This window comes from Terrapene carolina, unplaced genomic scaffold, assembly GCF_002925995.2.
Source record: "Terrapene carolina triunguis isolate 2854851 unplaced genomic scaffold, T_m_triunguis-2.0 Scaffold192, whole genome shotgun sequence".
In the NCBI taxonomy this organism is placed as follows: Eukaryota; Metazoa; Chordata; order Testudines; family Emydidae; genus Terrapene; species Terrapene triunguis.
In genome coordinates this window covers 623782-641299 of record NW_020664543.1, presented here as the reverse complement: position 1 = coordinate 641299, position 17518 = coordinate 623782, and the positions used below count along the sequence as shown (strand labels likewise).

General features: G+C 57.8%; 2 protein-coding genes across 2 annotated transcripts in view; one reads left to right on the top strand and one right to left on the bottom strand.

Annotated features, from left to right (window-relative positions):
- NPB (neuropeptide B) overlaps window positions 1-21 on the top strand; it is a 5371-nt gene extending 5350 nt beyond the window's left edge. The window contains exon 2 of the mRNA XM_029912160.1: window positions 4-21. Coding sequence (XP_029768020.1) covers window positions 4-21 — 18 coding nt within the window. The remainder of the gene's footprint in view (window positions 1-3) is intronic.
- Window positions 22-883: 862 nt separating this feature from the next.
- LOC112108880 (guanine nucleotide-binding protein G(o) subunit alpha-like) lies at window positions 884-17279 on the bottom strand. Its single transcript, XM_026654645.1, is given in 11 exon segments — window positions 884-1074; window positions 3853-3940; window positions 5456-5527; window positions 6148-6277; window positions 8561-8698; window positions 12611-12698; window positions 13174-13246; window positions 14694-14786; window positions 16656-16747; window positions 17190-17243; window positions 17246-17279. Coding segments are annotated over 11 exon segments (1053 nt in total).
- Between the last annotated feature and the right edge of the window lie 239 nt (window positions 17280-17518).

The following is a 17518-nucleotide window of genomic DNA, read 5'->3' as shown; positions in this document are numbered from 1 at the left end:
CAGACCCCAGCAGCCTCCTAGTCACAGCATCAGGCAGTGATCTTACCTCCCTGCCCTGGCCCAAATGCCATCCATTCAGCCAGCTCTGCCCCCCTCCCCGCCTTTAATGCGCAGATGGGGGGTGGAAACAGCCTTTATTTACATCTCACGGCAGTGGCAGGGAGCTCACAGTCACTCACAAGGGGTCTGGATCCAGGTCTCCTTCCCCCCCCCCCCCCCCCCCCCAAAGGCTGGGAGAAGGCAGCAGGCTCCTGTGGGCAAGGGGGGCTTCCACCCCAGCCCAGTTAACTGAGAAGGGGTGAGGAGTGTGGGACAGAGCCTCTGCCAGGCCCCCGGGCCTACTGACCATCCCTAGCTAGGGCTGCCCCGGGGGCTCAGGGAGAGGCTAGCCCTTGGTTTTAAGTTGGAGGCTCCAACTGCTCCTGCAGAGAGCCTGCCCCCAGCACTGCTTAGCCCCAACCGGTTCAGTGTGGGACTGTTGAAAGGCAACAAGCCAGGCCAGCCCACTCAGAGGTAGCACCCACCTCCCCTCTGTCTTTAACCTGAGCACTGTCAGGACACAGCACAGGCTGGGGGCAGGAGCTGCTGTCATGGGGCAGTGCCCAGTGCAGAGGAAAATGGGAGATTCAAAGCACATGTACAACCCCACATACCCCGCCTCAGCCCTGCCCCTTAGGGATTAGAGTCACCATGCATGGGGGTAGTGCCACCTCAACCTGTGGGGGAAGGGGGGAGAGGTCCTTATCCCAGATGGAGCCAAGTGGAAGGAGTCAGTCCCAGAAGAACAGAAGGCTTAGGGATGATGGTGCCAGGAGCCAGGCAGGTCCTTTGACGCCATCATATGTCCCTCTTCTGCCTCCCCCCAGCAGCTCCTGCCTGCACTTCACAGCAGAGCTGCTGCCTCCAGGGTTTCCTGGATGATGGTGTCCATCACCATGTGGAATACGCCCTGCACACTGTGTGTGTCTGTGGCGGTGCTGAAGTGGTGGTAGATCAGTTTCTGGGGGGTCTCATTGCACGACAGGAAGAGGCTGGCGATAAATCGGGCTGCAGCACCCACATCACAGTCTGCACCTGCAGGAGAGCAGATGAGGGCAAGTGAGACGGAAAATCTCCACCGCTTGCCCATGTGCAGCACACCCACCACGCAAACTCCCATCCCCATAGCAGGCAGGAGAGAGCGCTCTCCCAGGGCAGGATAACAGGAGAGGGCCATCCCCAAGCAGGGGTGGGGTGGACAGCGCATGTGCCGCTGCTGCTGCTTTTAACCAAATGGCAGCCTTCCTGCCCTATCTGGTACAGAGGGAATCCACTTCTAGGAGCAATCCACTGACGGTCCTGGCCTAACCCTAACGGACGAGCCCATGTGGCTCACCGAGCCGAAATGCGCCAGCACAGGACACAGGCCCAGGAGCTCACCCTCCAGAGGGGCACAAGGAGGCTGCGGCTCAGCAATGGGGAAAGTGCAGTTTAAGGGGAGGCTGGAAAGGGGAAAGTGAGGCTGTTCCAGGTCTTGGGGCACAGCAGGCATGAGACAGGGGAGAGGCTCAGGCAGGATAGTCCCTGAGTGGGTGCAGGACGGCTGGGATGCAGGCAGGGCTTTAGTCAGAGTTGGAGGGAGGGGCAGGTCTGCCTTTATAAACCAGCCACCCAGTACTCAAGTGTGACACAATTTACTGCCATGGACACTCCTGGTGTCATGTCAGTCTGTGACATCACTGATTAGAATGGAGATGTCTCATCACGGGCAATGCTGGGAAAGGAACTTCAGATAGCAGGAACCTGGCAAAAGGTCAGGTGTCAGCGCAAGGCTTAATCCTGGCTGACCTCGGGGCCGGGTCACCCACTGCCTGCTCTGCAGCTCCAGGAGGGACATAAGGTTCTTTCTTCAGGGGAGAATTGGCTCCAATCAGTGGGAGCTGCACTTGCCACCCACCCAGCTCTCCCAAGGAGGAGAACGGAGTCGGGCAGTGTTTTGAGACCACCCCTCGACTCCCCAGCAAACCCTGCTCTCTGCTCCTAGCTCTTTATTTCAGCTGGGCTCAGCCAGCACCTTACACACCCTCTCCTTGTCACAGCCCTTGGTGGAGAGGCTGAATGAGCATGAAACGACCCCAGCTTCCCTGGTGTGGGCTGACTGCCATTTTGTATTCGGTGTTGAAGAACCAGCTGGCCTTGACGAGGTCCAGTCTATTACGCTGCAGTCCAGCCAGGAGCCTGGCTCAGGCAAGGTGCTGGACACATAGCTGAATGACTGACCGAGGAGCCATCAGAGCAATCTAGGACCATTAGCATGGATCGTCTCTCACTGCTGGTCCTAGCCATCTCGCAAGTAACTCTCTACAGATGCCTGACTGGAGGGGCAGGACTGGAGTTTCTCAGTCTGGGCACAGGGTTAAAGGGAGTAAGACTGTATTTTAAGAGAGGGTGCTCTCAGAGAAGTGGGGTCATCACACGCCAGAAGTCTGGGCTGGAGGGAGAGACAGAAGGCAAGAGGGATTCTGCCTGGCCTGACATGCAGACTTCGGACTCCCAGAAGGGATGAGCTCAGAGTAGGGGAGGGGGCGTCTGAGGACTGTTTGTCAGTTTGCAAAGATTCATAACTCTCGAGCACTTATAAGAGTAAAGTGACTGTGGATAAGAAATCCCCTTGCTAAGCTGTGTTCCTTGCCTTCCCACCATGCTGCCCCTGAAGGGGTTAAGCCAGAAGCCAGAGCATCCACAGCTAGGTGGAACTCTGGGCAGACTGTGAGAGTGACTAGGGCTCGAGAGGGATGAGGCTGTAGTTTTGGGGACTGGGGCACTGGGGTTGCAGAGCCCCATGACTTAAAGAAAAGCTCACCAGGAGTGTGCTCTAGAGACCCAGAGCTTCGGGCTTAAAGCCAGGTGGACTGGGTCCAAGTACAACAGATTAGTGACTGTCCAGAAGAGAGGGCTAAGCTGCGTTGCAACACCTGGATTTCGGTCCCAGCAAGAAGCACCCCTAGTAATGGTTCTGTCCCTTGGGACCACATGGCACCAACTACAGACCCCGAGAAAAGCCAAAGGGGCCCTCAGTGCAGATGTTCTCAAGGCACAGGTGTGGGCTGTGATGCTCCACAGGACACAAAAGCCTCAGCTCCTCGCCATCTTGTGGTTTCCCCTCCCTGAGCTGAGCAAGGCCATGCCCTGCAAGGTGAGGTTCCCGGGGGCTACGGCTGCGCAGTACACTGTAGGACTTGGCCCTAAGGAAACCATTCCCCACTGGTTTGCTCCAGCAGAGGGGATGAGGGTGTTATAGTAAAGCTAAGGATTCATAGGCCCCAGAGCTCAGCAGCGCCAGGTAAACTGTCCCCTGCCCTGTAACTGCTTTGCTACATGAACACATGGGACCCCAGCCCCCCAATTAGTGTGTCATGAGTGTGCATGCTGCCCTGTCAGACCCCAGAACAGGGAGGCTGCAACAAACCAAACTTCCTAACACTGACCACTCCGGCCATGCCAAGATCTCCTGCAAAATTCAGCAGCTGGAGAGGATCTTCCCTACGCTGAGGCTCTGGCTTGCTAATCTCAGCTCAGGCAGAGGAGCAGGAACTTAGAGACAAAATCCACTTGCAGACATTTCTTTTATAAAGACAAATCTGGAGAGGCAGGGAAGTCGTCTAAACCATTTGCCATCCTGCACCTGGCTCCCTACTGCTCACAACACCCACCGGGTCACAGAAGGGACCCCTGCTCATCTGCCAGTCTATGTGCTGCTCCTGCCCCTTGTGCAAACCCCGGAGAAGGAGCAGCACCATGCCCTGCCACCTCAGCTGCAAAGCATCCTTCTTGGTGAGCACCCAGGGACAGAGCGGGGTGGAGGGAGCCTACCTGTGTACTGAGGAAAGAAGAGACGCAGGTGCCTGCCCAGGCGCAGGATCTTCTCTTGGAGAAGGTCGATTTTATTCAGAAACAAGATCTGTGAAAAAAGCAGGATGATCAGAACCTACCCTGGCCCTACACTCCTGTTCCCCAAGTCACCTCCTTCCCTCCCGACCATGGCACTGCAGCATAGACCCCACCCACCCCCAATACCTAATCTGCAAGACGATGCTGAGATGGGTAAAGGGGACAGCTTTGCCTAGTCTCCGCTGAGAATCCTCACGTTGGGGGGAGGAGATTTAACATCTCTCCCTCCCACACCATCGTCCAGCCCAGCACTGCAGGCCAGTGGCAAACAGCAGCGATTTAGGGCTTGGTTCATGGTAGTCCCATGGCTCCTTTACTCTGCCAGAGCCAGACTCCGGGAGTTTGCCCAGTGCAGGGGGATTCCTTGGCTGGCTAAGTGCTGCTCCAGAAGGCAGCTGGGCGCAAGGTAGGGCAAATGCTGAGGCTGGTGCCAATACAGTGCAGCCCCACAGGCACCATGAAGCCACCTCTCCCATCGCCTGGGGTCCAGCACCAAACTCAGGCTGGGCGCAAGGCGTCTTAGTAAAGTTGGTCTGACAGTAGCACCTAGAAGCCACTGCCAAGATCAGAGCCCCTCATGCTGAGAGTGCTGCACAGACAGTGAGAGAGGGTCCCTGCCCCAAAGGGCTCCCAGCCTGAAGAGACAAGACAGGCACAGGGTCCCCTCCCTTCTCTGTGCACAGGGTCACCCAGCAAGCTAGTGGCAGAACCAGGAGCAGAACCCAGGACTCCTGAGGGCCCTGATAATGGGCCCTTAATCCTCACAGTCCCCTGGGAGGTAGGGGAGAGTTCACCCCATTGTATAAATGGGGCACAGGGAGAGCGAAGCGACTCACCAAGGTCATATGGTCAGTGGCAGAGATTCCCAGTCTCCTGCTTTAATCACTAGACTAGGCTCCTGCCTAGGCCAAATCCACCTGAGGCAGCCAGAGGGCCCTTGTGGGGAATAGAAGAGGTGGCCGGAGGTCCCAGTTCTGGGCCCAGTTATCCTGTCAGGAACTGGATTGATTGACCACCCCTGGCTTGAGCTGCAGGAACTCAGTGCTCATAAGGCAGATGCCACTGTTTAATCATCTCATTAGCAGAAATAAATGAACCAATTAGCGAGTGAGATAAGTTACAGGGCCCGGCACTAACTAACACTGTCAAGCAGAACCAGCCCCCCCTCCACAGAGACAGCAGCAGCTGCTTCTTAATTACAAGTGGCAGCACCACTCAGAGAAGGAGCTGGAGTCCAGGCTGCCAGAAATGGCCCCAGTGTCTCATCATAGTGCCAGGATCCCCAGAACAAGAGCCTGCTGTGCTCAGGTGAGGGAAGCAATGGGCTAGCGGGACCATCCCACCCCCGCCGCATGCTGCAGCTTGCCCGTTCGCCACCTGATGCTGGGACAGTGCAGGGTGGGGAGAGCTCTGAGCTCACTGCCCCGTTCCTTACAGCTCCTCCTGTTGGGATAGGCTGGGACCGGAATCTATGCAGCCAGTGCTTCTGCACTGCTCCCTTATGGTGCCTCTTGCTGGGACTCACCAGGGAAGTGCTTTGGAAGAAGACGTTGTTGCAGACAGAGGAGAAAAGCTTCACGCTTTCCAGAAGCCGATTCTGAGGAAGAAGGAAAACGATCTTGAATACCATGGAACTGCAGTGGATCAGCAGCAGTGGCAGTGGCCAACGCCAGCCAGCTCCCTGGGGCGGGGAGCACCCCTCCGCTTTCTTCCCCCAACCCAGGTCCTGACCTCAGCGCCCCCCTTTTGTGCTCTGCTCAGCACTCAGAAGCAAGGGGACATGCTGGCTGCATTCTCTCATTAGGAAGGGCCCAGAACTATGCCCTAGGAAGATGGAAGGGGGCAAACTGCACAGGCCAGGGGAGTGAGAAGAGATCTACAGATGGGTAACGAAGGGCTGTGGGCCAGGGCACGAGACGCCAGCAGCCCGGGGCTGCAGCTGGATCACTGGCTTTATGAGAGGGTGCAGGGGAGAAAGGGGGGTTCTGGGCATGGGCAGACAGTACAGGACAACCCAGGGGAGGCCGCGGGGAGAACACAGGTGGGATTGGCAGGCTGCTGTCATGCAGCAGGAATGAGTGTTCACGCCCCGGGAGAGGAGCAGCTCAGGCACAGAGTGAGCCCCCGATTGCGCAGCAGGCAGAACACTGGCGCCTTGAGCACGAGAGAGCCCATGCCCCCCCCCCCCCCCCCCCCCCCCACTGAGCCTGGCCTTACCAGCGCTGGCTCCTCTGGGAGAGCCTCATCGTATGCACTGAGAGACGCCACAAACAGCACGGCTCGCATGTCCTCGAAGCAGCCGAGCCACTTCCGGCGCTCAGTGCGCTGCCCACCCACATCGTAGAGCCTGCAAGACACAGGGCAGAGTACCGTAGAGGGTCCACCCAGCAAGGGGACTGAGTAATAGGTCAGACAGTGAACGGTTAACCCTCCCAGCGCCACCAGGCTGCTCAGCATCACTATCCCCATGGAGGAGATATAGAAAGGAGGCATGTGGGAAGGGGCTGCAGCCAGGTCACACTGCCAGGAGTGGAACCCAGGAGTCCTGGCTCCTGGGCCCCTCTGCTCACCAGAAATGCTTCCTCACTGATCTTTAGTGCAGTGGTTCTCAACCAGGGGTCCGGGGTCCCCTAGGGGGCCGCGAGCAGGTTTCAGGGGGTCCGCCAAGCAGGGCCAGCATCAGACTCACTGGGGCCCAGGGCAGAAAGCCAAAGCCCCACCACATGGGGCTGAAGCCCGGGACCCTGAACCCCACCACCCGGGGCTGAACCCAAAGCCTGAGCAATGTAGCTTTCCAGGGCCCCCTGGCAAATGCCCTGCTTGCTATCCCCAAATACCAGCCCTGGCTTTTATATGCAGAAAACCAGTTATTGTGGCACAAGTGGGCTGTGGAGATTTTATAGCATGTTGGGTGGGCCTCAGAAAGAAAAAGGTTGAGAACCCTGCTTTACTGGATCCACTGCAAGCACCTAGTGAGCGATGTGCCATTGGGGACGTTCTCAAACCCATCAGACCTACTGCCTACCCCCAATAACAGCCCCAAACAAACCATCATTCCCCACTGGAGCCCCAGCCCGGGCCCTCAACAGCAGCCCTCAGCCCCCAGTCCCACCCAACCTGCTCGCTGCTCAGGAGAGTTTATGTGGAAAGCAGAGGCAGCCAGACGGCAGGCTCCCTGCACCCCACCCCACCCATTTACATGGAACCGGCTCTGCAGCCCTGGTGCCCCAGTGGCTGAGTGACAAACACGAGTGATCAGTTCCCTCCAGGTGGCAGTTGATGCTCAAATGAGCCAGTGGAAAATTACTGCCAGAATGCAACTGGCAAATTACAGCCCGGTCTGCAGCTCATAAACCTGGCGCCATTCCCTGGCGAGCAATTGTGCTCAGAGTCACTGGCGGCACAGGGACAGGCTCTGCCCAGCTCTCCTCTGTTCCAGAGACCAGCACCAACAGGGATGCCAGCACCTCGGCCTGGCACCTGCCAGCTGGGGACAGCAGGGATGAGAGAGCAGGGAGAGCTTAAAACTGGCATCTGCCGCATTTCCCAAGGGCCTGGCAGCAGCCATGCCCAGGGCTGTGGGAAAGCGGGGGGGAGCCGAGAGTCGGGCTCACGCCAAAAGTTATAACAGCTACTCAAAACAAGAAGAAACTCCCAGCCCGATAGGGGAGGCACCGTGGCTCAGACCCTCCCATGTGTGGCTCAGGCCATGTCAGATGCAGCAGCATCTTCCCCCTCCAGTTGTTGGGTTGGTGCCTAAGCAACCGCGCCTCACCCCAGGCAGCAGCGCAGAAATAGGGACTGTGCCCTCAGGCAGGGTCTCTGGATGGTCAGACTCAAACCAGCGAATCCAAACAGCTCATTACAACAACCACAACCACCCCTGTGCCTCCCAGAGCCCGTCCGTCTGCAGGAGCCCCAACAGTCAGAGGAGTCTAACGCATCTGGCACTCAGCTATGCCACCTGAGAGCAGAGGGAATGGCCCCCAGCCTGAGGGGTCCCCCACAGCAACCCACCAGCCCCAGCGCTCTACAGCCTGCCCCTGGAGAGCAGATGCCTCGGGCTGCATTTGAGAACACTGGCCTGCCCCCCCCCCCCGCCCCAGCCCTCACCAGCCCCTCTTGCTGCTTCTGCTGAGGCGGCCAGTGAGGGGGCAGTTAGTGCTGTGTGGGGTGGAGAGACAGGCAGAAACCTGCCCACATGGAATTGGGCCTGGATACCACTGCCAGCCCCCAGATCCCAGTGCCAAACACCTCGACTTCGTCAGGTATTCCCCTCCCCCCGTCACCTCAGCTACTAGAGACATTTTAGGTCTTTATCAAATCAAGCAGGACTCAGAAGCCTTCTGTGTGGGAGGACAGCACTGCTCAGGGAGGGCAAGGGAGAGCCACATGCCAGATAAGCCCACACGGGGGGATTAATGGGAAATCGATGGGGCTTTGCTGGTCAGGGCCAGCCTCCCAATTAGCGCAGTCAAGTCACTATTGGGAAAGTGTCTGCTTAACAGGCGGATTTCCTCCGGCCTCACCTCCCCAAGGCTCTGGGTGCTGTCAGGCCAGGCCTGGCCCCTAGTCTCCTCACAACTCATCCGGCCACGCCCTACCCCGGCGCGTCTCATCCCCTGGCCACACATCTTCCCGGAACACCAGGTCCTTGATCCTGAAGTGGGTCTCAACGATGCCACTTGTGCGCAGCCGGACACGCAGCACGTCGTTTGGCGTGGGCCGGAACTCGGGGTGGACGAGCCGCTCCATGTTCTCAAAGAAACTGGGGAGAGCAGGGGAGAGATCCTTATAGCCTCTCTCATCTACACCGCATCCTGCCAGCGTCCGTCCACTCCTCCCTACCCAGCTCCCCCGCCACAGAGCCTGACCAGTGCCCCTCCTTCACCCACCCAGACTGCCCAGCCCTCCTTTCAGCCCCACATTCTCCCCCTCCCCAGGCATCTCTCAAGGCCTTGAAATGACATCACAAGCTCAGGAGAGCCCCAGTGCCCAAGCTGTGCCCTACCCCAGTACAGGTGTTTGAGGCAGTTTCACTGACCCAGGGCTGGGCCCCTGAACCCCCCAGGAAAGAAACCAAGTCAAATCCTTTTCTAACCCCCAGCCAATGGTCCAGGTCTCTTGGCGGTAACAGGCAGCTCCTTCCAAAGCAAAACAGCACACACACAGCCCCCAAAGAGCACGCTTGGCCCCGTGCCCTGGCCCACCCTAGGCCCTGCATCAACTCCAGGCCTCTGCAGCTTTAACCAAAAGCAAACACCCAGCAGATGCTGGGGTCCCTCAGCAGGGCCCCTTCTGCTGCCCAGCCCTGCATACATCCCCAAACTGGAAGATGCCGGTTGCCCTTAGGGATCCTGAAGCAGGGAAGCATTGCAGGACTGTCCAGCTGAGAACTTAGGGGCCCCCACAAGCCTGGAGCTCACTGGCCAGAAGAGGGGCCTGGGACCAGGGAAATGGAACATCACAGGGCCAAGCTGTGGCAGCTTCAGAAGCCAACACATCCACCCACCCCAGCCCAGCAGGGGTCACCCCCGGACTGGGGCTCACTTGACGCCTGAGGCCGCGGATGAGCAAAGCCCCAGGATGAGGCTGGAAGAGAAGCTCAAAGCCTGGCAGTGTCAGTGGCAGCTCCTCCACGGGAGAGTCACTGAAGCTGCTGGTGCAGCCCAGGGCTCCACCACCCCCTCCTCCCCCAGCCCGTCTCGGAAGCAGCACTAAACACGGTGCTGCAGGCGCATTTCCATAATTTCACACGCGCCACAAACGACTCGGCAGCTCCCGTCGGGCAATGGTGACACTTTATTGACTCTCCCAATCTCTGCTCTCCTGGGGCTGACAAGTGCACAAAGCGCTTCCCTCCAGCAGCAATAATGTGTTCGCAATTTCCATACTAATCTCCCCAGCCAGGAGGAGCCATCCCACACCACAGACAGGCTTTCCAAACACTGCTCTGAACAAGAGCCCCATCCCGATCCTCCGCCCTGGGGGGGCTGACAAGTGGCTGTCCATCCCCCGCCCCCCCACGTTCCTCCGACGTCTTGGGGCAGACACGGTAGTAGTGCTGCTGCCCTCCGTGTGTCCCAGGCTTCAGCACAGATGTGGCAGCTTCCCAACCCTGTGTCCTTGGCACTGGCTGTAGACAGCACCCCCAGAGCACTGACTGGTGAACAGTTCATGCTTCCTTCTCCCAGCTTTACTCAGCTCAGGACGCTCTCCCCCAATGGCCTGGCTAGCCAGTAAAAATTATCCTTTAGATCAGGAGCTGAAATTGCTTCCGCGATGCCAAGGCAGAGACCCAGGAGCTGCCGTCTCAGGCTGAGACTCTCCTCTTCCCCAGCAGCACCGGCAGAAGGATGCAGCAAAATCTGCCCTTTAATTCTACTTCCCTGGTCTGGCAGCTTTGGCTGGAAGGCAAAACCAGTCCCAAGCCCCAGGAGAGAAGAGCCTGTCGACAAACACTCAGATCTCTCCACAGCTGCTACACAGCCCCAGCTTTCCCCACCCAAAGCTACCCCAGTCCCAGGCTCTCTCAAGCAGGTGGCACTGTAGGAATGGCGCAGAGCCCTGACTGCAGAATTGGGGGCAATTTATATCATGGCCTGTCCCTGCCCCCACAGCAGGAGGCACCGGAGCATTAATGGGAGTTGGGGAGAACACAGCTATTCTGGTCACAGCCGGGGGCCCCCTTCCAGGGGCGCCCGGTTATTCTGAGAGCAGGTGCACTGACCTGTGTGTGTTCTGGAAGCCAGGGCCCCACGGGAGCCATACAGTAACTACAACTTCCAAGAACATCTCTGAAACAGAAAACAATCAAAGCCCAAACTTTAAATTCATGAGCCTTTCCCCCAATCTAACTCCAAGTTTTCTTCCTCCCCCCAGGACTTGCAGGCCACAAGCAAACACAAGCACAGAAAAAGAGGGGCCCGGAGGCACTAGGAGACTGAAGAATATAAAATGCAAAAAGATTTCTGCTCAGGAATCACAATAAGAGGCCGCGAGGAACGGCAGCTCTGCCAGGCACTGTTTATTCCATCTCATCAAGAGAAGCTGAAGTTCCTGAGCAAATGAGTGATACAAGCAGTCAGGCACCAAAGCACTGGGGAGAGCAAAAATTAAATAACATTGACATTTAATAACCATTGCAACTGTTTGGGCCCAGAAGCAGCATCTTTCTATGGAAATGTTCAGCCGGGGGTAGAATTGCCACTTTTGTTGGGTTGTTTGTATTTAATGACAAACGCGTCTTGAGTCTGACTTTGCAGAGGGAGCCGAGAACTGACAGGTCTCACTGTGCCAGGGAACGAATATGGAAATGGGAACACTCCCACCCCAAGACGAACGCTGAGCTCTAGGACGGCCCAAAGTGGCTCAGGAGACACAACTTGCCCTTTTGGCAGTTTGAGGCAAGAGCAGGCACAAGGCAGCAGCTGATGGATCTGCAGAGGCACCGAGACGTGGCTAGGAGACGAGCGGCAGGTGTGGTGGTGTCAGACACCAACAACGAGAAAATAAAAGTCCAGAATAAAGCATCGGCCACGTCCAGCCAACCCCCCAGTAACTGCCCCCTGACCATAGCCATCTGCAGCTGCCGTTCTGCTTGAGGCTCTCCAGTCTGCTTCTCTCCCCCAGTGCCACCCCCCCCCGCCACAGATGGGCAAAGGAGCAGCCCCAGAACCACTGCTCTGTGCCCTTAACCCCTCTCCAGCAGGCACATACGCCCCCAGCACAAACAAGCCCAAAGTCCTCCTCGATGGATGGAACCAGCAGCATGCTCCTGCCTAGCCCCCAACACCTGATCACAGCCCCAAGGGCCTCATTAGCTCAGTTACCAGCGGGGTGGGGCCCCTCCACGACCTCACCCCCCCAGGGGAGGCTGGGCAGTGGGCCAAGCACAGTGCAATGAAGGGCCCCTTTCTCCCAGGCCCAGGGCTCTGCTCTGCCCAGCGTTGACTAACTGGGTGAGGGAAGCACAAGCTGAACTCACGGAGAGAGAGAGGCAGCAGAAATCAGGAGAGAAAGCCCCACTCCAGGCTGGGAGGCTGCAGAGAACATCATGGACCAGGAGGGATCCCACCCACCCCACTTCTGCCTGGCAGGCTTGGCAGAGACCACAGAGTCTGCAGCAGGCTCTTGTCTTTGTTCTCTCCGGCCGTTGATCCAGCTCTAGTCACTTTACAGCTGTTACAGCGGGTCCCAAACCACTCCCAACCCTCCACCGACAGGGAACACTCTTCCTGCCAAAATGCAGCTGCCCGGGGTAATCTGCACAGGAAGGGAAAGAGGATGTTTTGCTGCGAACACACACATAGCTGAGGTGGCAGGGGAATGGAGCCAGGCCACCAGGGTAACACTCCTACTGCAGAGGATGATTAATGGGCAGGAGGGGCCAGGGGCTCTGAAAGCATTCAGAGCCAGCCACGTGGGTCGGCCACCACAGCGGGGCCTGAGCTCCAGGTGCAGCACCCACACAGTGCCCATGCACACACAGCTGGCTGCACATGGGGCACATACAGGCTCCCGGAGCTGAGGCCACTGCACATGGGACTGTCACTGCCAACTCCCAGCAGCAAAGGAATTCAACAGGCCTGAGTGTGCTGGGCTCAAACCCTCCCCCACAAGATCAGCCACACAGCAGGACAGCCACAGTGCAGTGCACTGATGGGGCTGCAGTACTCACTAGAGCGCAGAGTCATTGAGGCCATATTCGTAGCCTCTCCTGGTTGCTGCTTGCACTCCACCATCAGCCCAGAGGCAGCACAGAGCATTGGAAAGGGTCCAGAGAAGAGCAACAAGAATGGTTAAAGGTCTTGAGAACATGACCTATGAAGGAAGGCTGAAAGAATTGGGTTTGTTTAGTTTGGAAAAGAGAAGACTGAGAGGGGACATGATAGCAGTTTTCAGGTATCTAAAAGGGTGTCATAAGGAGGAGGGAGAAAACTTGTTCACCTTAGCCTCTGAGGATAGAACAAGAAGCAATGGGCTTAAACTGCAGCAAGGGAGGTCTAGGTTGGACATTAGGAAAAAGTTCCTAACTGTCAGGGTGGTTAAACACTGGAATAAATTGCCTAGGGAGGTTGTGGAATCTCCATCTCTGGAGATATTTAAGAGTAGGTTAGATAAATGTCTATCAGGGATGGTCTAGACAGTATTTGGTCCTGCCATGCGGGCAGGGGACTGGACTCGATGACCTCTCGAGGTCCCTTCCAGTCCTAGAATCTATGAATCTATGAATCTATGAATCTGACACCCAGGGAAGCACCATCTGGGTCTCATCCAAACAGTGGCTGCAGGACAGCACAGAGCGGGCATGCACCTAGGACAGGGAGAGAAGGGCCCAGATCCGTTGGGAATTGCTGGAGCATCTTGGCTTGGGGCAAGCATGGGAGGGGAGGGCTTCAGAATGGGCCCAAAGCCTCCAGGTCATCCTCTGCTCAGCTCTAGAGAGGGCTGGAGCCTCCTATAGTTCCATCCCCCAAGCCACTCCTGGGACTGACATGTACCTCAGAAGGCTCAGAGCCTGCGCTCATGTGTATGGTGGGGAGGGGGTTCCCTCCCCATCACAATCCCCTTCTAAAGCTAAAATCTTTCCCACAGTGACAGGTCTCCTGGCTCCAAGAGCAACTGTGTCATGGATGACAGCGTCATTACTGAAATGCCAATACAGTGCCTTGGAGATTAATAGTCCACAGACATGTACCCCACCCCCACCGCAATAGGGAACAGATACACACACACTGCTCCCCCACAACATGGGATAGGGGCAGGGGAGAAGGGGACATAAGATCTGCACACACCACAGCAATACTGGGTGGCCCCACCCCACTCAGGTAGAGCCTACAAGATCGCTTGCACTTTCCTGCTTTATAACGATGATACTGAGTCTCAGCAGTGAGCTGTTCTAGCGAGCCCCACTTGCCCCCCATCTACCCAAATCTCCACCTTCCCCAGTCCCAAACTGCTGCAGTGACACACTGTGCTTTCAATGCAGAGCCCTGCTGCAATCTGACAATACAGGCAGCATAAAACAAATGCAATTTAAGATCATGCTGAACACCACGGACTATTTTACTCGCTGCATCATTTCGTTTTCTGGTGAATTCAGTAAGGCTTTCCTCCCTCAACTCATCTGAACATGTGCACATCTTCCTGGTTGCCCTGCCGGCCTGGCTGCGGGAACTGGAGGTGGGGATCACAGACACTGGAGACTAAGGGGGACAACGGGCATGGGAAACATCCAGGAGCTGGGCTGGGGACCTGTTGTAAAATTTGCAGTAAGAGACCAACAGATCCCTGATCGGGACTAACCCTGAAGAGCCCCCCCCCCCCCCTAACCCCCAATCCCCCCCCCCCCGCCCCCCGGGTGCTGATCAGTCCTAGTTCCCTGACACAGACAACCTCTTATAGGTGCTGGAGCTAGGGGAGCTGCCACACCCCCAGCTTGAAGTGGTTCCATCCTATACAGGGTTTACAGTTCGGTTCAATGGCTCTCAGTCCCCCACTGTACACATTGTTCCCCTGCAACCTGCCTGGGAGACGTGGCTCAGAAAGGAGATGATTGCACGGGTTATAACTGGGTTAGCCCCGCAAAGTAGGGCACACAGGAACCACATGGAAGGGGGTCAAATGTGAGCGCACAGAGGGGTTGGACACGAGTAACCCCTGGAATCAGTCCCCTGAGTGGAGTTGTGTCCCCTCCCCCGACTCCAGTTCAGCCCTCTAACACTGGGTACATGTGTCCCCTCCCCCAGCGGCCCAGCTACCTGATTCTTGCTGTTTGTCAGGTCGATGTGCAGAGTCCCCATGCCGTGGAGAACAAACTTCATGGAGCTGAGCAGATTGTCCAACACGGCAGGCTGCAGAGAGGGAGGGAGACGCAGAAGGGACTCATTCTGAGGGCAGGAGAGGAAAGGGAAAACTCGCGAGTGCCGAATGGGAGCCAATGCAGTGGGAGCAGCAAGTGCCCTCCAGTTCCCAAAGTCCAGATCATCACCACAATCATACGAGATCTGATTCCAGTTAACGCCATTCAGTAACACGGAGCCAGTCCGAGAGGCTCTCTGGCGAATTAGAGGAATCTGAGCATGAGTCCAGGGGACAGATAAAGTCAAACTTTTTGCCCATTCCACTAGGAACCAAAAGCTGTTTCCAGAGGTGCTGGGAGAGGTGCTGCCTGGATTTGCAGCAGTGCCTCTGCCTGGCAGATACACATGAGGTTCCTTATCAGGATAAACGCACGTGGCAAAACCTGAGCTTCTTTACCCATAGCACCACTCCCCCCATACAGCAGCTCTGTTCCAGGGCATTCAGCTCTATCCCTGCCCCAGAACCCCTCTCCCCATCCCAACAGCTGCAGTCTGTTCTCCCCTCTCAGCGGTCACTTGACCATATAGACTCAGCTCTTATCTTCCTCAGACCCAGCGCCTTCATGTTGCTTTCTCTGAATTCCTTCAAGTTTGTCAATGTCTTTCTAGTACAGTGGTTCTCAAACTTTTGTACTGGTGACCCCCTTCCTCTGAGTGTGACCCCCCTTATAAATTAAAAACACGTTTTTATATATTTAACACCATTATAAATGCTGGAGGCAAAGTGGGGTTTGGGGTGGAGGCTGACAGCTCACTACCCCCCATGGAATAACCTCGTGACCCCCAAGGGGTCCCATTTGAGAACTCCTGTTCTAGTACTTCAGTTCTTGGAACTGAACCCAGCATTCCTGGGGTGTGGATGTCTCGCCAGAGTGAGGAACTGTTCCCTCCAGGCTTTGGGACGTGAGGCCTCTGGCATCCAGAGACCCAGAGCTGAGTGCAAGATCCAGGTCTCCTCCCCAGAGCTGCACATATGCCTGCATTTTCCAGAATGACTCATCCTTTGGATGCAAGAGGGAGGCCCTTGGAGGGGCCTGGCTTTCCGAGGGGGGTGCTCAGAGCTTCCTGACCATCTTTAAGGTGACTCTAGCTGGCCCACAAATCACTAGGAAATTTGAAGACACAGGCCATAGATGTTGAAGGCAGAAGGGACCATTGTGACCATCGTCCGACCTCCCACACAGCACAGGGCAGAGAACCAGTCAGTGACCCCTGCATGGAGGGAACTATTCTTCCCCACTATGTACATAACACTAGCGCACCCACTGACTTGGGGTTGAACTGGAATGTGTCCCCTGCTCTGGGGCATGATGCTTATACTGCCCACAATTGCATCAGCCTTGGTTGCTGCTATCTTACATCCGGAGAGGCTCAGGTGGTCCCTGAATGCCAAGAGGCCGAGATGCCAACACCAGAACAGGGCTCTTCTGGAGGGAGGAGAGCGCAAAGCCAGCGAGGAAAGTCCCACTTCCCTGCGCAAAGGGGGAAATTCCTGCCCCCATCCAGCACTGAGGTGAAAGCGCCCTCCAGGCCATCAGCCCCCAGTGAGATTTCCAGATGGCTGCACTAGCATCCACAGGAAGGCTGGGCTTTTGAGACGGGTCCCCCAGGGCCTGCTGCCCAATTCAAGCCCCAACCCTGACAGCAGCCAGGCTGATGTCTGAGCACATCCCAGGCAGAGACAAGCCCAGGCCAGCACCATTCCCACTCACTCACCAGAAGTGTCTCTGGCCGCCCGTTCCACTCTGCCGAGGGCAAGAAAAGACCCAGATCCTGGCCGGGATCCCACTCCCCAGGAGAGAGGCTGGGAAAGCCAGACCTGGACACAAGGGGCAGAGGGGACTCGCAGTCTAGAATCACCTTAAAGTCGGCTAGCTCCTCCGGGCTGAACCCCTGGCTGTGGATGATTTTCATCTGCTTCACCAGTGTACTCTTGCCACTTTCTGCACTGCCTGCAGGGCAGGAACCCAGTGTCACTGAATCAGCGTGGGGAGGGGACCGAGTCAGTGGGAAGTCAGGGATGTACAGGGGGCAGGAGAGGAGACCAGGAACATACCTGAGCAGGCGCTGGGGGGAGAGAAGAGAGGGGAAGAGATCAGCCACAGTGAGCCAGGAGGGTCGGGAGAGAGAGACTGGAATGTAGCCGGGCCCGGGGGCGGGGGCAGGAGCGGCCCCGAGAGCTGGGGAGCAGGGGCCGGGAAGGTGGGGCAGGAGCGGCCCCCGGAGCTGGGGAGCGGGGCCCCGGGAAGGGGGGGCAGGAGCGGCCCCCGGAGCTGGGGAGCGGGGCCCCGGGAAGGGGGGGCCGGGGCGGCCCCCGGGGCCGGGGGGGCGGGGCCGGGAAGGGGGGGCAGGAGCGGCCCCGGAGCTGGGGCCCGGGGCCCCCCACGCCCTCACCCAGCAGCAGGATCCGCACCGCGCCCAGCTCCCGCTGGATGCGGCGGCTGCGGGCTGCGCGGCGCCCCGGGAGCCGAGGCAGAGCCCCATGGGCCCGGGGACTTTTCAAACTTCGCCGCCGCGGACCGGAGGCTGCAGGCCCCGCCCAGCCGGCTGCGGAGCGAGGAAGGCGGCAGCTGTCGCTCCGCTCGAAGCGCCGCGTAGCCCCAGCCCGGCTCCGGGCTCTCCGGACCGCCGGGGCCGGGGCAGCGCCGGTCGGACACTGGTCGCTGCTCCAGCCGCCCCCGCCCCGCACGGGACACGGGCAGCGCCGCCCGCGGGCCCGGGGC